Source organism: Apostichopus japonicus, chromosome 17 (genome assembly GCF_037975245.1).
Source record: "Apostichopus japonicus isolate 1M-3 chromosome 17, ASM3797524v1, whole genome shotgun sequence".
NCBI lineage: Eukaryota > Metazoa > Echinodermata > Holothuroidea > Aspidochirotida > Stichopodidae > Apostichopus > Apostichopus japonicus.
Genome location: NC_092577.1, coordinates 1237064 through 1258919, shown reverse-complemented (window position 1 = coordinate 1258919; position 21856 = coordinate 1237064). Strand labels below are relative to the sequence as shown.

General features: G+C 37.1%; 1 protein-coding gene and 1 long non-coding RNA gene across 4 annotated transcripts in view; both read right to left on the bottom strand.

Annotated features, from left to right (window-relative positions):
• LOC139984086 (sushi, von Willebrand factor type A, EGF and pentraxin domain-containing protein 1-like) overlaps positions 1–16211 on the bottom strand; it is a 55417-nt gene extending 39206 nt beyond the window's left edge. For all 3 annotated transcript variants that reach the window (XM_071997791.1, XM_071997792.1, XM_071997793.1), the window contains exons 1-9: positions 16093–16211; positions 12470–12579; positions 11899–11966; positions 10624–10811; positions 10118–10192; positions 9212–9322; positions 2855–3031; positions 1745–1930; positions 155–340 (exon numbers count right to left, since the gene is read on the bottom strand). In XM_071997791.1, coding sequence (XP_071853892.1) covers positions 155–340; positions 1745–1930; positions 2855–3031; positions 9212–9322; positions 10118–10192; positions 10624–10811; positions 11899–11966 — 991 coding nt within the window. In that variant the 5' untranslated portion in view covers positions 12470–12579; positions 16093–16211. The remainder of the gene's footprint in view (positions 1–154; positions 341–1744; positions 1931–2854; positions 3032–9211; positions 9323–10117; positions 10193–10623; positions 10812–11898; positions 11967–12469; positions 12580–16092) is intronic.
• Positions 16212–16302: 91 nt separating this feature from the next.
• Positions 16303–21228, bottom strand: LOC139984085 (uncharacterized). The gene is made up of 3 exons (XR_011798934.1): positions 20413–21228; positions 17861–18044; positions 16303–16342 (listed from the first exon to the last, which is right to left on the bottom strand). It is a non-coding gene; the product is annotated as an uncharacterized lncRNA (long non-coding RNA).
• Positions 21229–21856: the final 628 nt, after the last annotated feature.

Genomic DNA, 21856 nt, shown 5'->3' with positions numbered 1-21856 from the left:
TTCTGGATTGCCAGACCATCTGGCCGACCTAGACATAAAGGAGGTTGGCTGAATAATGTGATAATGCATATTGACCGCCACGTTTAATGCAAAACGGGAGTAACAATTTACAAAGGTGAGAAACTTGACTTAAGAATGTGATAGAAAAACTCACGCAAACACGACGCGGGGCTCCCAGACCAGCGGCCCGATTCGAGGCACCGTCGTACTTGACCAAAGTTGTTGCTTATACTGAAACCGTCACTGCAGGATAACACGCAGACGCTGCCAGGATTTGATTGGTCGGTGCATATGAGGTCGCCGTTGGATGGTGCAATCAGGGAGCTGCAACCACCAGTAGCTGTACACAAAGGACAATGAAACACACCTCAGAGAGATTAGAATGTTGGGAAACATTAAAAATGCCTGATGTGACATAAAACTAGGTGGTCTGGCTGTTTGAACGATGAAAAAAGAAAATTCAGGGAAGGCAATGGTTAGGTGCATCACACTGTAGATAGATGTAACCATGGCAACTTGCCAGCATTGTGACAGCATGAATTCGTTCAAGGTGTGCTAATAGTTACAAGTTTGTGAAGTCAAACTGTAAGTTCAAACATACAACTCAAAGACCAAATGCTTAGATAACTAAAGTAGAGAACTTGAAATTGAGGTATTTAATTAACTTACAATGTCACTCACCAGATTAACCAAATATTTGAGTCAATATAAGTGATGAGCCTGTCACGTAAATTATAGTCATAATAACCTAGTAAGTATTGTTAAGTTGAAGGTGTTGTAGACTTAGGTTAGGTATTGGGATGTGTTTTATCAAGTAAACTGATATTGTGGTAGTATTTTGAACATCCCTCTTACACTGCAACAAACAAATAAATAAATAAAATAATTCATTTTACTCTCAAATATTTGTGTGGTGAAAAACAGACACACTTTTTAATGATCCTGTTGCAGAAAGAATTATTATCATAAAATAAGCAAACTTAGAGATATTATTCTAGGGGCAGACCTTATAAAAATTAAAACTATATTCCACGGTTTTAATTGGTTGAGAACCCCCATCTCAATGTTTGGTCCCTAAATTTGAGATATGATTGATTTCGTGTAAACTAAAAGTTTGACTGAGTAAACCATCCCCTACTCCAGGAAGCTGATATATTTGGATTGCTTGATTAGCTGTCAATGTTCTCTGTATTTAGAATTTCACCCAAATGAGATTCTTGTTATTTTCCTTGTAAAAATGATTTACAAAGTATCACCAAATTAAAAAAAATCCAAATCTTTCTTGATAGCTTACTAATAAATGCTATGATGAAGTGGTATTGCTGCATTATTTTTGCTGTGAGAATGTGGTTTTGCTGTGAGTATGTGGTTTTGCTATAAGGATGTAGTTTTGCTGTGAGTATGTGGTTTAGTTATGAGGATGTGGTTTTGCTATGTAGAGGTGGTTTTGCTGTGAGTATGTGGTTTTGCTGTGAGTATGTGGTTTTGCTATGAGGATGTGGTTTTCCTGTGAGTATGTGGTTTTGCTATGAGGATGTGGTTTTGCTGTGAGTATGTGGTTTTGCTACGTGTATGGGGTTTGCTACAAGGATGTGGTTTTGCTACAAGGATGTGGTTTTTGACCGACATATACACAGAGTGCTCAGCAACTTCACAATAAAGCAATCGGCTTGAGCCTTCGTAAGACCTCTTTAAAATGCCCTCCTGTAATTACTACTTAGCACTACTAAGCACTACTACTTACACAAACAGACTGGTTGTGATCCTGTCCACAGACCACCTTCACGGCAAACCCGAACCACAAACAATCCCCCCTGTTGTAAAGTGAACCCATCTACACAACGATAGGTGCAAACACTTTGCAGGGCATTTTCACGTGAGCACGACTTCACAGCCCCTTCGACGTCTGGTAGGAGGGAACAAGCAGGCACTGAAAGTAGAAACAAAACAAGCAAATGCAAAATTATAGATGGCTTCCAAAGTTAGCATGCTCAAAATCATTTTAAAGGTTTCTGACAATATTTTCTGTTTTTGACTTTTACAAAGCATTTTTGAACACTGGGGGAACAGAGTGATATTACATCAAACATTGAACCCTCTTTAAGTTTAGTATCAATGCTTAGTTGGAGGTTAGTATTCAATGGGAAAGTTTGAGGTTAAGATTAAAATAATAGTTGAATTGTTGGTTGGCGTTACATGGTTCAGTTTGTTACTGGAATTTACGGCTTAAATTTTGAGGTTTGTATTAAATAGTTAAGTTTTTAAGGTTGACATGTTATGCTTAAGAGGTTGGCAATAAACGTTTCAGTCTTGGATTGGCATTAATTGTTTCAGCCTGGGATTGGCATTAAACGTTTGGTCTGGGATTGGCATTAAACGTTTCAGTCTGGGGTGGGCATTAAACATTTCAGTCTGAGGTGGGCATTAAACGTTTCAATCTGGGATTGGCATTAAAAGTTACTATAATAATTCGAGTGGCTTGATGAAGCTATGTGTTATCTTGACTAAGACATGTTTTTAATTGTAGCCGCATAAGAAAAAAAATCTGTTAATGATAATTCAATTGATCTTCAACTATGTAAAAGAATTTACACTCATGCTCATTTGTTTTAGATTTGTGGATAACATTTTATCAATCTCACAAAAAAGATTGATTTTACAATATATGCTAATGTTATCTGACATTATCCACAGTAACAATCATATCAAAGAGCTTAAATCAACAAACAGCTAGTCCTAGCAGAGGTAAAAAAAACGAGAAAAAAAAATTCCAATAACCATCTGCTTTAAGTTGAACCTTCTTAAATATGATACCGGGGCTCTTTGAAAATTAGCCGTATTGTTAAATACTTACTTTCACAAATTGGAGCGATGTTTGTCCATCTTTGATCTTCACCACAAGTCCTATCGACCAATCCCAGAAGTAAAAAGCCTGCATTGCATGTGTGACTGCAACGACTGTACACATTCCTCCCCATGGTGCAAGATATGACCCCATTACCCAGGGGATCAAGAGGGGGGCATGTTAAAGCTACAAAAAAGCAAAAATTCAATGTCATACACTGTATATAAAAGTGAATGAAATTGAAGTAGAGATGGGATGCAAATATTTAATAATTCCTGTGGGAATAGTTAATTTTAGCCGTCAACTGTGAAACTGTGAAAATGGGCGTGAAATTGCTGTTTCTGGAAGAGATGATACAAACAATGTGATACAGAGGTGCCGATTAAGCGATTTAAATGACGAAATATTTGACCGAAGTTTAATGTTTTTGAAATCTCCTCGGTCAGAGGGAAATGAAAAGTCCACACAAACAATTTATCCATATATTTAATAGCCCAAGAAATTTCATAAATTTCACCCCCACTTAGCCCCTTCCCCAATCACCATCCCCCCCCCCCCCTGATAGTTATCCAGAGCCCATTTGTGATGCTTTTAATCTATGCAGCTGCCAGCAAATCGTCACATAATTTTGGTTAATTTGCATAAGTCAAAAAACAAGGAAGGATGAAAAGAAAATACACCAAAGGAGGGAAAGATGAAATTAGATCACAAAACAATTTACATAACAATAGATTAAAATATTTCAAAACCACCCCGCCCCCCTCTCAGCCCCCCAAAAAATAATAAAACAGAAAAGAAAACATCAGAATAGGTATGTTCATAAGGCAAAAAACAATAAGTGCAGAGGCAGAATAGTAGAATTGTTGGAAGAAATGTTCAAAACTAAACTCAGAAATAAGCCAATAAGGACAGCTAAAAATAAAGGGGGGCGGAGCTTAAGTCCAATTGTTGGACACCCCAATGCTTATAAACTGTATAAACTACGTTAACTTTCTTAACAGCAGAAATTTAGTCTGCAGAAGAGAATGTTTACCTTCCGATTTTGTGACCGGTCATTAAACTTCTCTGACAAATCCCCCTTTCCAAAAATTCTATTCAGGAGTACAATTTTGGACCACCGCTGTGCAGCAAATAGTTTCAGAAGAGATTTCATCTTTACATCACAAATACATAAAGCAAAAATGCCAACTACCCAAATCTTCAATTCAATCGTCAAAAAAGAGGCTTCAGATTCAAAAAAAAAAAACGATCAAATTGTCAAATACCTCTTTGGGTAACTTTCGCAGAAAAAGTTGAGAAATAAATATAATTAAGCCTAAATTAAAATAGCCTAAAGCTTAGGCCGATTAGTGCTTTCCTCCCTATGGCATGATTTTAAGTAATAATTCTACCTTACTATATTACAAATCTTAATACAAAGAGAAACAAAAGCTAGGTCCTCACCGATGAATTAATCATCTCAAACTCTGCAGTCGGTCTGGGCTGCTTCTTCGAGATGTTACGAGTAATATTCAGGTAAAGGTTTACGATTCGAGCAGCTGAATAAGACATGAACAAGTATCGGTGCATGCCAGCCAAAATACTTGTCACAAGATGCACGGAAGAAGGCTTATTGTTTCATGGAGTGGGACAAGAAGTTATTATCAAATTTATAAAAGTGAGTGAGTAACAGAAAAGGTGGTAGGGGACTTGCGGTGGTAGGGGACTTGTGGGGGTAGGGGAGTTGTGAGGGGTAGGGGAGTTGTATGGGTAGGGGACTTGTGGGGGTTGGGGACTTGTAAGGGTAGGGGACTTGTGGTGGTATGGGACTTGTAGGGGTGGGGACTTGTGGGGGTGGGGACTTGTGGGGTGGGGACTTGTGGGGGTAGGGGACTTGTGGGGGGTAGGGGACTTGTAGGGGTAGGGGACTTGTGGTGGTAGGGGACTTGCAGGGGTAGGGGACTTGTGGGGGACTTGTGGGGGAAAGGGGACTTTGGTTTAGACCAATTTATTAGTATGGATTTCATATTTCATAAGTCAGACATTTATTTAGTCAGACAGGAATGTTTTCAAAGTTGTCAAAGATGCAGTCTACACTAAGATCAGAACAACTTAATGAGATCAATTAACTCTTTGTTAATTAATCTGCCACAAAAGGTTACACTAGTTCTAGTGTTAGATCTGATGTAGGCAGCACTGTTCAAGTTTTGACAAATTTGTTACTGCATGGGCATCATGTCTTATGAACTTTGTAATTTCCCTTATTGCTTTAACTACAAAAGTTCTCAACAACGATGAACAAAGGATTGTTGTCATATTTTAATTAATTTCAGATATGACTTAAGTTACAGTATGCTGGAATAGTATTTGCAGAAAATGATATGTTATCCTTAATGTTTATTGGGCAATTTATTCCACAGTTTCTTCCAAGTGAGAATGGATTTAGGGAGGAAGGCAGTATCCTATGTTAAGGGGGATATTAGGAACCTCAAAATGTGTCTGTTCCACTCCCCTTGGTCAAACGTACCTCCGCCCCCCCACCCCTCTTCACCCTTGTAATCTCATTTGAGTCCTGAATTTAGTTTTGTACCCTTTTTCATTGAAAATGACCAAACAATACTACCACAGTGCATTGGACAGTTGAATTAGCTGAATCAAAGTTAAAGGGAATGAAAAATAATCATGATAAGGAAAACTAAGACTGCTTGATCTAAAGTTATATCAGCAAATTCTAAAGCTACAGCCAAAATAGAAAAGAATTTACTGCAACTACACATCATATTTCTTCATGCTTATTTCAAATCTTAAATCTATTTGGAAAATTTACTATTTTGTTCTTGTGGCCTAAATGAAGACAATAATAGCTTTAAATCTAACGATAAATTCAAATAATTTAAATATGTCGAGTATGTATTGAATATCGACACAGGTGGTTACCCCTGCCCATAAGCCCATCACCCCTTATATAAAGAATGTACGACAACTGGCAACGCTATGAAAACATAATACAGGAATCCTCTACAAGCAATTTCTTCTTAAGATGTGAAATGCAATATTTGCAACCTAATAACCTGTCCCCACTCCAGCCCTTCCACATTAATGTATAGAAAAGAGGACAAAAGAAAAACTGTCTGACTGTTACATTCATGTCATAACAGATATTTAGATACCTTGAGACCATCTGTTTGTTTTCATACTGAAGCATAATATCCATAACCAACACTAGACTATAAGATTCATGTAAAGTTAACTGCAAACTCCACTTAATAATCAGGCAGTTATTTTTACCCTTAAAGGCATTGAAGACTCGCCCCAAACCGTGTGCCACCCTCTAAAAAAGTGAACTCTCCGTTGCTTGCAAGCGAAGTTTTTTTCTTGTCGCTACAAAATGAAGACAGTAATGAAACATGATACCTTGTTATCTTTTATCTAGACCTGAGATGTTCATCGCTGATATGTACACTGTGTTGGGGTTATTGACCATAGCTGCATGTATTGACTGTACACTAGTGTCTAATTACCGACGGTAGCAAGGTGTGTGTGTATTTTCTTGGATCGATGGTGGTGTCTAACACTTCTGTTACACCTCATTCGAAACTAGGTCAGATTACCGGCATGAGATGTTTCTTTGTGCGCGAGTCTTCACACCCTTAAAGAGACCACGAATGAGGGAGAAGCTGGCAAAGGCTTATGGATTACATCTTTCATGTCTGGTCCCTTCCACTTCAACATCAATTTAGAAAGTCATTTCAGATGGGAAAACTGTGGATAGCTCTCGGATGAGAAACCCACCTTACTATGACCTGGATTGAATGGTTTTCATATTTATTTATTTTTGATTTTGACATGTGTACTCCTTTTTATAAATATGCTATATTTATACTGGTTTCAATAAATGAAATGAAATGAAAATGAACCTTTCAAGTTTCAACCTCCAGGTTGCTAAGCCTCTTTGCTTCAATTGCCACCGCCTTTATCCACTCAGTCTGGGGTGGGCATTAAACATTGTTGTAATCGCAAAGCAAAACCTGACTTTTTGTTAATATTCTTGCTCATTTAAATCATAACAAAAGCAAATTTAATTTCCCTGTAATTGGTTTGTTAAAACTGCATGTTTTTATTTATAGTGAACTCAATAAAGTTATCACATAATTGCCACAAGGGCTTAAACCAGTTGACTGGCACCCTTTTAAGAGGCAAAAGCTATCGAACCTAAAAAATGTGGATAATTTAATTGCATTTTGCTTGGTTTGTAAACAAAAAGTGTGAACGAAAGTGGACTGAAATACAGTACTAAGTAACAGATTTAAGCCATGTAGATATGGGTAAACTATATGGTTGAATTATCATGGTAGGCTAGCATAGCTAGGTCTATTCAGTTACTTTTAATGTATAAGACCATAGGCTATAGTCTGTAGATATGCTTAGTACCTTTAAAGTATAACCATAGGCTAGTCAATAGATATGCTTAGGCCTAGTACATTTAAAGTATATACTGTCTTAAACCAATCCAGAAAATACTAAGGAAACCCAGTGACTGCAGTCTGGATTTAATGAAACGCATTATTTTTTTAAAACTTCTGCTATTCTGAGAGAATTGTGTTGTTTTGGAGAGAAAGATTGAACATTTTCTTACAAAAGAAGAAAGGAATTAATGGTGGTGGTGGTCGGGGAAAGGTGGAGAGAGGCTAAAATAGATTAAGATGTAAGGTAAGTTCTCTGAGCAAAAGCTAAAAACAATAAGTGTTAAAAAGTTTCTTTAGATGACATGCAAAGAATAGTTGAACATAAAACCAAAGCCCATTACAACATCAACATGAAAATTGAAGTTTGCAAAGAGAAATGCCCATGCACTTACAAAATGAAGATTAATTTCAAAATATATTTCAAACTAAAGGAATATATACTGCACAATTATTTAAGTCCATGCGAAACGTATAATTTCACTTTTGTTGGTTTTGAATATTCAAACAACAAATGCAAATTAACAGCAGCCTCAGTTTTTCTTGAATGATTTTGAAATTTTTTTCCTTTATCTGACCACTTGCTTCCTCTGTACCTACCATACTTTCTTAAACTTAAGGATTCTTTTTAGTTTTGCAAATGTTCATGAAAAATTACATAATCTTGAAACAGGTAAACAGATCTCATGAAAAATCTTGAAGACAGCTAGGAAACAGATGAGCCTCTTCAAGTCAAATGCAATATATATTCCTTTAAGAAATGAAAATGTTTCACCTGACCAATGCACTATGATAAATATTTCAAGGAACAGTAGAAATAACTTGCAGCGTAAGAAAAAATATTGCCCAGCAGCATTTCAAATCATCATATTTTTAACGTTTCGTGACATATATTAGGAATGTTTTCTCACAGTAAGCTCATGTACGGTATGGGTGTGCTTGTTTTTTCGTAAACTGCTCGGGGAGGGGAAGGATGGGCGGAGGAGGAGGGGATGTTGATGATACTTTCATTTTCACTGGACAAAGGAGAGGAAATGGATCAAAGTTCTGTAAATATGCTCAAGTTGCTCTTTGTTAAGCATTTAAACCAATAACTGATTAGATTCCTGTGTGTGTTATACCTAGGGACAACAGCACGATGGTAAACAGATGCCACTAAAATTGAGTATTTAAACAATCATGTTTCTCGTAGTATCTGTTAATGCCTGCTGATTGCCTGTATACACCACGCACGTGTCCAGATACTTTGGCAGACTTCATGGCTACCACTGTACAAGCTGTATTAGGGCTAAAACATTTCATTTAGAAATGTGATGGTTGGGGGAGGGGAAGGGGGTTGGTGGGGTAAGATGCCTGGGTTTTTGCAATCATGGAGTTAGAATCGACTAGCAATAAACATTGCGCATAAGTTGTGCTGCACTGAACTTTGCATTTGAAGTCGTAACAGTTTAGAACATGGTAGCATTCGAGGGTCACTTGATTATTTGCTTAGTATTATTAAATATAAATTTATGAACAAAAATGATGACATCAGTTTAGAACATGCCTTCATTTATGAACCAAATTCTATTCAAAATACGACTAGACTGGTAAAACATGTATCATAAACACCTCATAGATCGAAACAAATTACAGTAAATTTCGTTTCAGTCTCCTCTTCCACCCTCCTCCCCCCTCCCCCCCCCCAAACAATTTCTTGGCCTCAAATTTCCCTGGACCAAACAATATTTCCTAATGTTGCAGGAACCAAGGAGATTTTGTTAAAAAACAAAATGTTTTTAGATCAAGTTGGAAATTAACAACTTAATTTCCTTTAAGCTTTTGTAATCGGAATTTTTCTTGTGTGTGGGCGGGATGGGTTTAGGGGGTGGGGGGACTTGGGGGGTGGGGGGACTTGGGGGGTAGGGTGTTGATATAAACTCACCGGTCTGACATCGATCCCCTGTCAAGTTAGGGGGGCAAATGCACACAAAACCTCCATTCCCATCCTCCTGACAGATTCCGTCTTCCATGCATGGCTGGTCTGAGCATGTCACTAGCAAAGACAGAAATAACACTTTACCAAACACTTCCTAAATGAAATAAACATCTCTTCTTGTTTTATGTTTCTTTTCTTTGTTCTCTCTGTTTTTCCGGTCTCTTAACATTCCAAACTTTACTGGAGGCATGCATTTCAAAAGCAGCTGGTCAGTGGCGGAGCATCCATACAGTCAGGGGGGGGGGGCGGATGCCCCCCTGACGGACTCAAATGGACTGCTGGCGCCCTTTTCAGCTTTTTACCACTTTTTACTTATTTGCGATTATTTACTTTTTTATTGCGCTCTCATCTACCTATTGACATTTGTCACATTTTGTTGACGATGAAACCTATCTATTCTTCGTTTATCTGCAAATTAGCAAGGCCAGGAAAGGGTCATTTCCGGCGATCTAGGAAGTATCTTTACTCAAAAAATTTCTGTACGCTCTGCGCCAACCTGTGGTGGCGCTCAGCTTAGATAGTGACGAAAGCGCCCCTACAGACCATTCTCGCCCACCCCCCCCGACCAATACCCTAGCTCCGCCACTGCAGCTGGTTACAATAGATATTAAAATTACACCACTACAGGATGACTTCCCCCAGAAAGTCACATTTTGTCACTCTCCAAGGAATCCACACTGCTAATTGTTTCATGTTGTGAAGTTAAATAATTTTCTACTTGAAAATGGTGAATCAAAAGTTATCAATTCACTTGATGAAGGAAATGATTATTATAACCTATATATCCAGAGCTAAATGAGTATTAGGGTATCAAGGTATTTTTAAGTCTTAGACGAATGGGGAGCAGGTTACCTATATTTTGATTTGTGCCATCTGGGGATACTTGTGGTTGCTGCGGGGGCAACGAATCAGGAGCTAAATAGTTGACTGTGAAATAGAAAAAGAAAAGAAAGCATCATGAGAAGAGAATATTAAAGGTATAAATCATTATATTGCTCTTATATATAATATAATAATTATAATTAATATAATTATAATAAATATAATATTATAATTAGGATTATGAAATGAGGGCAGGGCCTGGAGTGGGGGAAAACAGCATCATTATGTCGGTCATGAATATTCATGAATCCCTTTAACCCCTCGCTCACACTGAATAGTAATGAGGAATACTACCTTTATCAGCTTACCATGGCAACGACAGTATAAAGGGAGATATGGGGGGGGGGGGACCAATTACATTTCAAGTCATGAACTTTTAAAATTCAACCGTGATACTTTAACAGCCTTGGAATGAGATTTTAAACAGAATTTTGAAGAAAAAAGGACGAAAAGATAGAAAGAAGTATCAAAATTACTTTGGATGACGGCCACTGAATTTCTGTTTACAGGTAATCCAGGAAGATTGCCGTTGTCGATCCCGTTTTGAATTTCTTCCCTAATAAATGCCTGAAAGTTTGCATTCGTAACAAGTTCATCAGGATCTGTGATACCGGGCGGCAGTTGTGTAAGGGTCAGAGTCCAGTAAACCACTACGCTTCCATTTCTGTTGTGAAAGGTAAAAGTAAACTACAAACGTATTACAAATGAGCAGTTCTTGATACAGCCTTTGATATTTTGGTTCTACTTGAAGATTTCTTTTCTTTGGAACAGTTCTTCATTTTTATTTGATTTCGGACACATGCTGCACATGATTCTTGGCACCAAATCTATAGATCTGGGTTCCTCTAAAAGCAACACCACCCCCCTCCCCACCCCCATCCTTCGCTTTCCTACAAAAACAACCAAAGATGACTTTAGAACAGAATTGAATGGTGGAAGACACTTTGAACGTGGCAACTTATTTATTATTTGGAATTATTTTTTAAATTATTTTTATGTATTTTTATCAAAGTGAAACAATAAATATTTTCAAAAATTAAAATACATTTTTGGCTTCTTCTACAGTTCTTTGGACCATGAAAATTGTTTGCTCCATATCTCAGTGCAACCTTATTAAGCTTGATAAATATCCATCTTCTTGAGTTAGTGTAATCAGGGTTCAAAGGTCATTTACAAACTCCTCAAAATGAAGGGAGAAAATGGTCTGCTGTAGTCAATGGTCACAATTTCTCTTTTCTTTAATTTATTATTTCTCAACTCACCACCCCGATAATAAATTTAAATTTGACTATGGTAATGGTGAGATTTTAGTGACTCTACAAAGTTACCCCATTTAAAGGCATTGAAGACTTGCCCCAAACGGTGTGCAGCGTCTGAAAAAGTTAACTTTCTGTTGCTTTCAAATGACGTTTTCTTCTTGTCACTACAAAATGCAGACAGTAATGAAACTTGATACCTTGTTATCTTTTATCTAGACCTGATATGTCCACGCTGCTATGTACACTGTGTTGTGGGTATTGACCGTAGCTATATGTATTGACTGTACACTAGTGTCTAATTACCGACGGTAGCAAGCTGTGTGTGTATTTTCTGGGATCGATGGTGGTGTCTAACACTTCTGTTACACCTCATTCGAAACTAGGTCAGATTACCGGCATGAGACGTTTCTTTGTGCGCGAGTCTTCACACCCTTTAAGGTCCTACACCTTTACTTTATATTGAAGTAAAAAGTTATGTTCAGCATACAGTACCTGAACCCAGACACTTCCAGAGCATAAAAGTATTCTCCCAAACTGCCATTGTTAAATACATCAACCATCTGTAAAGAAGAGAAATACTTAATATATGAAGAAGAATACAAACAATAATGTCCTGTAATAACCAAAATAAAATTGAAATGTAGCAAACAAAGATATTTGAATTGTTGACACTTCTCAACACCACCCCTGTGCAGAGACAATTTGATATATATATACATACATATATATACTAATTGAAAACATAATATACATATATATGTATACATAATACATGTAATAAATTAATATGATCCACAGAGCAAATTTTCCATTTTCTCTTCATTATCAACAAATCTTTTCTTAAATTATTGCAAGCTACTTGAAATTTATGAATCTGTGTTCTCAATTGGCTGAAACTTTAAAAAAAAGGAAATTATCGATGTTAATTTAACCTGAGCATTTCACGAATATTAAAGAAATTGCATATTGTAGCTCAGAAAAGAATCAGTATATGCCAGTATCTGATCAATATTTCCTTCATTTCTACTATTTAGATGATCTTGTTACTATGGTAACAGCTTACATAACTGATGAACTCATCTTCCAGTTCTCTGTATTCCTCTGTAGTGTCATCGAGAAGATTTTCTGTAAAATTTCGTTGGAGTGTAACTGTTCCAGAGATCAGCGCTGGTCCTAATATAAAGAAAACAATGGAAAATAGCTGAATATTTAACTGAAATGCAAGTTTGTAGCCAATACAACTGTAGGTTTGAGTAAACATTTTTTTGGGGGGGGGGGCGGGGGGGCATAGCCCAAAGTTACAACTTATTGCTATGTCTAAAACCTACTGTACATTCCCAGAACTTTCTTCCTAATTTTTGGAAGGAAAGTTTACCTTTCAAACCTTAGACATCAAAGTTATTCAAATCATGGATATGAACCTTGGAATCATTGAAGAATGAACATGATAAAGGAGAATAGAGATGGACTTATTGCAAACACTGTACACTTTCTTCCCACAGTGTTAGCCTTCAGTTAGTTTAGTTTAGTAGAAAAAAGGATCAGGAGGGACACTTAAGTCCCCATCAAGGACCCTATAAAGAGAGGGAAAAAACTGAAGACACAAACACTCAGACCCGATTACAATGCTTAAAGTGCTTGTCCAAAGCATTCTTAAACCCATTGACACTACTTGCAAGTACAACTTTCTCAGGCAAACTATTCCACTCATTCACAACCCTATTAGAAAAAAAGTTATGCCGAATATTAATCCTACTATGCGACTTTTGAAGTTTAAGACAATGACCTCTAGTACAACTACTGTTTGCAAACATGAAAAAGTCGGTAAAGGATAAATTGTCAAAACCATACACAATCTTGAAAACCTGCATCAACCCTATTACCTCTTTTAGCAGCTTCAAGACAATGTTTGGAAGGTTGCAGAGACGAGTCAATGTAGATACCTAGGTCTCTTTCAACAGAGACCTCCTGTAACTCCACACCATTTAGATTGTATGTAAACTTTTGGTTACTACTACCAATGTGCATTACCTTACATTTATCAATATTAAAAAGCATTTGCCACCCCTGAGACCAGGAAAAAATCTTATCTAAATCCGCTTGAAATTTCTCAGAATCGCTTTTGGAAGAAACCTCATAATACAATTTGGTGTCATCAGCAAACTTCTTAGCTGTACACAAAATATCTCTGTCGATGTCATTTATATAGGCAACAAACAACAGGGGACCTAATACAGACCCTTGTGGAACCCCACTAGTAACGTTCTGCCAAGAAGAAGCACAGCCATTAATTACCACCCTCTGTTCCCTATTACCAAGCCAATTCCCGATCCAAGACAGTAAATTCCCTATGACACCCATGTTCTTCAGCCTAAGGAAAAGATGCTGGTGGGGAACTTTATCAAAGACCTTCTGGAAATCCAGAAACACAACATCTACAGACTTCTGCCTATTTAGTGAGCTTGTTACATCTTCCATAAAGTCAAGGATATTAGTGAGACAAGACCTTTTTTGACAAAAGCCATGCTGAGACTCTCTGATCAAAGACTGACTGCTGAAGTGACCAACCAAAGACTTTTTAACAATAGACTCCATGACCTTACAAACTACACTAGTGAGACTAACGGGCCTATAATTACAGGGCTTAGTCTTATCACCCTTCTTGAAAATTGGGGTAATATTAGCACATCTCCAGTCCCTAGGAACATAACCTTCATCCATAAATTTACTAAAAATCAACGAGAGTGGAACGCAGAAATAGTGTGCAAAGTCTTCAACAAATACGGATGGATTGCATCCGGTCCAGAAGCTTTAGAAACATTTAGACGAAGCAGCTCCTTTAAGACAACGTCATCCGAAAATAAGACCGTATCCAGTTTAGGCCTATCACTGCCCCCCTGAAAATCTGGAATACTACTCGTATTTTCAGACAACAGAAAACAGACACAAAATAGTCGTTCAAAAGATCTGCAAGATCCTGACTATCAGTAACTATCTTATCAGCCTGTGGTGCCCTAAGGGAAACAATTGCATCTTTAACTTTCTGCTTTGACCTGACATATTGTAAGAAAAGAAGGCCTTTGGGTTATCCTTAATTTTTAGGGCAATGCTTTTTTCGAAATTCAATTTTGCATCAGAGACTAAGCATTCTACCTTCAGCTGATGAATTTTAAACTTGGCCAAAAGAGATTCAGATTTAGTCCTCCTAAACAACTTCCACATTCTACGTTTTTGCCTAATTGCACATCTAACTTTCTTATTCATCCAGTGAGGCATACTGCTTTTACGACGACGATTCTTCCACGGAACATGATTTTCCATAATGACCTTTAATTTATCAGCAAAACAAAGCCAAGACTGAGAAGCACTCATATCACTAAACAAGTTTATCCAATCTGTACCCTTTAGTAAAGTTTCAATTGCCTCTCTATCTGATCTCGAAAAATCAGTTACTTTTTCCTTGCTAACAGAACTTACGACCTTGCAAACAACATCAAAAGCTAGTATATCATGATCACTAGTTCCTAGTTTTCCTAGACCGGTCAAATCAACAACATTGCTTGGATTAGAACTCAAAACAAGATCCAGGATGTTATCCCCCCTAGTAGGGAAAGTAACATGTTGATGTAAAAAGCAATCTTGCACAACATCTAGAAAATTACTACCTTTCCTACTACTAGAACCATCTATCCAATTAATGTCAGGAAAATTAAAGTCGCCCATTATAACAACATCACCTTTAGCAGCCACTTAAACGCATTAAATCAAACAATTTTGGGTTGGTGACCTCATTCTTTCCTGTCACTTTGATGACCCCCCAGCAGCCGATGTTGTGGCTTTGGTAAATAAGGGGTATACTTGTAAGTTAGAGGAGTTATTTCCTTCCCCTTCAAGAATTTGACTCTTCTCCATTGATCATATTTTATACGATTAAGGGTACTTAGCTCCAACATTAATAAGTATTATATTTTGAAATCAGTTATGTTGTTGAAGGTTGCTAGACTTTTCTTGTTACCCTCCAACAAAGGGTCACGACCCCCACTTTGAATAACAGGTCAAAAAAAAAATAGTTAATTCATTAAGCAAACCATGCATTGTCATCATACATTCTGAATGTATACATAGAATGCATCCTGTTAACAAATATCATATCAACAGTGACCTCTCTCCATTTACTAGTTCGATCTGGTAGCAGCATGGCAAGGTAATTTTGCTAAGTGAGCATGCCTTTAAGGGTGTAGACCTACAGGAAAAAACCTTCGAAATCTGGGAAGCAGAACTGATTCGTGCAATACTGTAGCATCAATGCTATCATTTGTGTCAATAGTCTGCATAGCAATGGCCAAAATGATACAATATTGCAAGTGAGCGCGATTAAACTGTTGATATAGCTAAGTTGAAACACTTTCCTTCACTTACTGTGTATCGTTAGTTAGAATATAATTCTATATTACCATGTCATATACTGTTACTTGGTTAGGCGTAGTCTAGCTTACATTTGAACTGCAAACATCTCGTTTCGCGGAACCTAGGCCTACGTGCTAAACCACGTAAACAAGAAGGTAGTCGAACAAATCAGGTAGTTTGACCTGGTTTACTTTCCGGAATAGTATTCAACGAGGAGAGTAATGAAAAATATAAACAAAAAACAGAGATAAGTTATAAGAGTTTGCAAGGGATGCATACATAGACTTCAATGAATTCCATTTGAGATATTTCACAGGAATTTGAACAGCGCTCCAAAGTGTACTTTCTTGTGATACCCGGGGAGCACCTCCTTATACGGTGGCTCCAACCAACCTGACAGTTTGGAGTTGTATACTTGTGTATTGAAACCGGTAAGCGTGTTTGATTTTATTGCTTACATATGATATGATAAAAGAAAACATTGGCTTACCAGATTGGGTTGCCGTCGTGTCTGCACTTGTTGGTGGAGCTGAAATGTCAAAAAGTTTATAATATATTATGATATTTGAAAGATTATAGGCTGGCCGAGGTCGGCATTCGTTTCTCTAAAACTCAAAAGTGTTCTCTGGGCAGAAGGCCGGAATGTCATTATTAATTAACTACTTGTTCGTGCGTTTCTGTACATATTTATTTATCCGAAACTTACAAAAACATGTTTAACAACTGTTCAAAGGAAATGTATCACAATTCTTCATGTGACTGTAATTACGCTTTTGTTTAATGGCGGCGGCGGGCGGAAGAGGGTGGGGGCATAAGGGGAAATTTCCCCCAGATTTTCTCCTTCCTCTCCTCGTTGCCCATTCCTTATCAGATCTGCTACAAGATCCAAATTATATAGAAGTAGGTTAATTCTTTGTACTAGAAACAGCTTCCAATGCAATGCATTAATGTGAAAAATTGACAAGTTTGACAAATTTAGTGTTTTCAAGAGGGAAATGAAAAATCCACCCAAACAACATGTTGCATGGCCATAGTTAAATAGCCTATTAAATTTGTTAAAATAATTGCTGACAAATGATAACTTCCTCCATTTATAGCAATCAATATTTTCTGTTAGATCTTAATGACGGTACTACGGGGGGGGGGCGTAAGGGGACAGTCGCCCCTCCCAGATTTTCCCTGCACCACCCCCCCCCCCACCTCAGATACCCTCAATCAGATCTGCAATTTATCCAAAATATATCGATCTAGAATAATCGTTTGCATTAGAAACAGCTTCCAATAGATGTGAAAAAATTGTCAAATCATAGCACCATTTTACGCCTTGCCCCCCACCCCACCTCCGCACATATTGCCTTGGCTATCGCAGCCACTGAACATGATGTTCATTTAACTTCATGTAAACGTCCACGGCACCCGTACATGGCATTCAGATACCATATTGTCTTTGCAAAATTGTAATACATTTGGTAAAAAAAAGTTTTAAAAATATTTTACTTGACCAATTGCCATAAAAGTCATGTGATTTGCAGTTTGCAACCGACTGACCAAATGACAGAGTATAGCTAGTCCAGTCTACTAAGTCGATGAACCTCAGATATTTAAAGAGTTATGTCTCGTAAACGTGATACAGAAATACAATCTGAGAGCAATGTTTTTTTTTACGTTCTACAACCATATTGCATTATATTAAAAACATATATATATTAAGACCATAGGGGTAGGAAGCCTCCATAAAGTGGGGGGGGGGGCACAACATCAGAGGTGCACTTTCTCCTTCCACAACCACCAATCGTTATGCTATAAGCCGATACGCATCGGCCATATCACTTGCATGTACATGATGTGTTAGTATGCTATCAATACTAATATGGTGCACGTGAATAATTAAAATAAAATGTTAAACTTAACAAAGGCTTAAGATATCCAAAAGACAGTTCTTTATCAAAGGGGCACATTTTATTTGCTATTTTGTAAAAAAAAGTGGGGGGGGGGGGCAAGTCCCCCAGTGCCCCTCGGCTGTAATCCCCTGATTAAGACAACTTACCTAGTGTTAGTACAAGGGCAACTGCAATACCGACGATAATAAAAACTAGAACAAGGAGTAATAGAATTAAACAAAGGGTGGATTGTTTCTTTTGTTTTTCATAGGATTGTTTGCCCGATATGGTGGAGATCTCCCCACTGACAGACCTTGCCATTCCGATCCTTTGCATCGGGAACAATGTAGGCTGAAAAAAATATATATATCAGGAAGACAGTAAAATTATATGATCGAAAACCGATAACAAAGTAGGCCTACTTTTAACAAAAATGAAGAAAATTAAGGTGTTAATTTATATGAGCTTATTGTTTATGAAAAGTTAGCCAAGACAGAGCCAGGGCGCCCGTGTCCCGTGTCTCCCTTATATCGAAACTGCAACCGTATGATTATGACGATGTTCCGTCACGTGGTGAGTATCACCATGTCCCTTGGAAAGGGAACAGATACCCCTACACACGACCAGGTTAAATGTTGGTGAGCGATCGACGATACTGTTGTAAAAAAAAAAACCTGTTTCGATCAAACACATTACAAAGTTCGCTCTGGACTCTTTAATTCTAACTCCCGGGTCAAGTTGAGGTCACCTAAGTAACCTGTTAAATCTCTTTCGTGGTGACTAGCTAACTGGAACAGTTACGATGACAATGCGTTGTATTCGTGACACTGCGCGCATACATAATACGAGGTTGCGAACTACGCTTCATTGACCATTTACTATTGACCTGTCTTCCTGTTACAACACATAATGACCGCAACACTTGTATGTACCACCAGCGGCAAATGTGAGCTATGTAAAATTGTATGGTTTCATATCGTACACTATGATATTTATCGCAACACAACCTATCACCCCCTCTCAACTCTCACCCCCCCCCCCTCCCCACACTCTCCTCAACTTGATTTGTATAAATACGTCTTGATTTGTTTATATTCCTGCTAGCTTTCCTTGTTAATTAAACAATTCATATCTTCATTGCGTTATTATTTATTAAATTTCGTAATCTACAAATGTCACTAATTTTCTGATGACGTTGCTACGGCAACAATATCGGTTTCCAATTCATGATATGTCATATACGTAATTGTTGGATTATGGTGTTACAACGTACCGACCACAGCTCTTCGACAGGTGGTATGTTAGATTATCGATTATCGCGTACTTTAATCACCAAAGTTTGGGGGTTTGGAAAAATGCAAGAATGGAACGAAATACATACACAATTGGTTAGAAGAATAACTACAAGAGCTAAACAACTACAACCCACCAGTGGGATCCAGTACTAGTGGGATATGAGTAAACATTAGAAGGGGAGGAATACAAAGATTGTGGGAGATACCCAAATAGGATCCCAATGTAGTGGGATGCAACATAGCAATTCAAAAATGATTGACAAAACACAGAAATGGACACAAATGTCTGATTTTCATTATTAAATATAATTATAAATGAATTACAAACCGCTAATAATCTTCCATCGTTTATGTTCACGAAGTGGGCCGAGTTAGTCTGATAATGCATTTCCCTATGTACTTGGAGCGAATGAAATGTTTCTTTTATGTTCACGAAACGGGACGAGTTAGTCTGATAATGCACTCCCATTATACCTGGAGCTATGCAATGTTTCTTTTATGGTCACAAAGCGGAACGAGTTTGTCTGATAATTCCCTCTCCTATCCCAGCCCTTTGTCCCCCCACACCCTCCCTCCCCTATCCCAGCCACATTAAATTGTTAACCTGCCACATGTAGTGTGGTGCTAATACAGGTGTCAGGAAAGGAAACAAAGTCACTGAGTTATTTCGAGTTAAGCAAGATAAACAAACTGACTTAAACCTCTGACATTATCACGAAGGAAGTAAACGAACGAAGAGGAATATACAATGTGTTGGCACCTTTCGTACATCATGCAGAACGAATATAGGTGATTAAGTAAACAGTACGGTAGATAATGCTGAGAGCAGGAAGTACGGGAAAAGGACGGTGGATTTAACTATTAACGAAACGTTACCAGCTGCTTTATCATGGTGTAACGATATATATTGTGTTGAAAAACAACGTACAAAATGAAAATTACAACTTCTAACGTTATAAAGGCATACAATGTTTAAAACATAAAATTTAAAAAAAATGTATATATATATATATAGCCTATATATATATAGCCTATATATATAGCCTATATATATATATAGCCTATATATATATAGGCTATATATATATAGCCTATACATATATATCGCCTATATATATATATATATATATATATATATATATAAATATGCATATATATATATATATATATATATATAAATATATCTATATATATATATTTATATATATATATATAGCCTATATATATAGCCTTTATATATAGCCTATATATATATATATATTTGCATATATATATATATATATATAAATATATCTATATATATATTTATATATATATATTCTTATATATATATATATATATATATTCTTATATATATATATATATTCTTATATATATATATATATATATATATATAGCATATACATAGATTCCGTACTACTCACCTTCTCTTTACGGATACTGTCCGCCATTTTGAATCGTCGCACGTCGTCAGCCTCCAACAAACTTAAAGAGTTTATTTCTTATCTTCGTTACAAATTTACAAAAGATTGCATAAAATGGTGATATCTTCAAACACAATAGAATCCTTGCAAAGACATTTCCATGTCGTTTCGTTAATCCGTTTGCATATAATTGTCAAATCGTTAATCCTGCGTTAATGGTGCTAAGATATCTTTCAGGATTATCCCATCAGAAGCATCTGATTAAGTAATAATTAAGTTAAGAGTTCTGTCAAAAAACCCAAAGCAAATCATGTGGAAGTATATCCGCTTTCTACTTGTTTGGAAATAAATTCGTCCTCATATTATGCTGTGTTTTATTCTGGTTCAACAGTAACAAAGCTAGCGACGGTATATAAAGTGTAAACCATTGCGGTCGATTCTCACGTTCCAAGGTTTTTTAATACACCCGAAATATAACACCCGAAATATAACTTCACGCATTTTTATACGTAGAGAGACACAATTGTGAGTATAACAATGCTGCACGCTGTGTTGTTACAAGAAGTGACTATTCGAAGGCGTGAGAACTTTTAGCCGTTATTAATTAACCGTACGTAACGGTATATACAAATGTAAGTCTGAACTTGGTATAGGCCTATAGTGGGAGGGTAATAAAAAACGGAAATATCGATTTATTTGCAATGAGTAACTAAAATCACAGTTAATAATTCTAGATATACGCATGTAATCAATAAATTCATGAAAATCTGATTCGTTAATTGAAATTTTCGTGATGAATTAAAATAATCGTGACCTAATTTTTATTCATTTATTGATAACATTAACTTATAAGATAACGTTCATATCTGGTCTCATATCGGGTGAGGAGAGAGGGAGGGTGATGAGGGGAGGGGGGGGGGGGTGATAAGGGAGGAGTTTGAGGGGGAGAGCATGGTGAAGGTGAACCAGTTCTCCCCAACACTGTTTTCTCATTTGGCTATATTTAGCTATCATTTGATTTTCGGATGTGAACATTTTATGGAGGTGCTGGAGTGAGGCAATGGGGTGTTGATGATAGGATGTGATCGGTGATGATAGAGGGGGTGGGGGTGGTGGGGGGTGCATCGGCTTTGACAGGAATTACTTAACAATGCTTCATCGAAAAAAATTGCCACAATTAGATAAGGCTACAGTGCGTAATGTTCGTTCAGTTTGGTTGGTTCGAGCAAGAGTAGAGGGGTAGCATACACCTTTTAAAAGCCACATTGACTTACACAATAAATCACAAAAGTAATGTAGTCTCTTAGTCTATATAGAAGTTCTCACTAGTTAAACGCTGCCCATCACTGGATAGCTGACAAGTTGGCCTTTCATGCCTGAAGTTTTCGTCACTGGTAAACAAACCTCTTTACTCAGTGGTAAACAATTTTCGTATGCTTCTCCT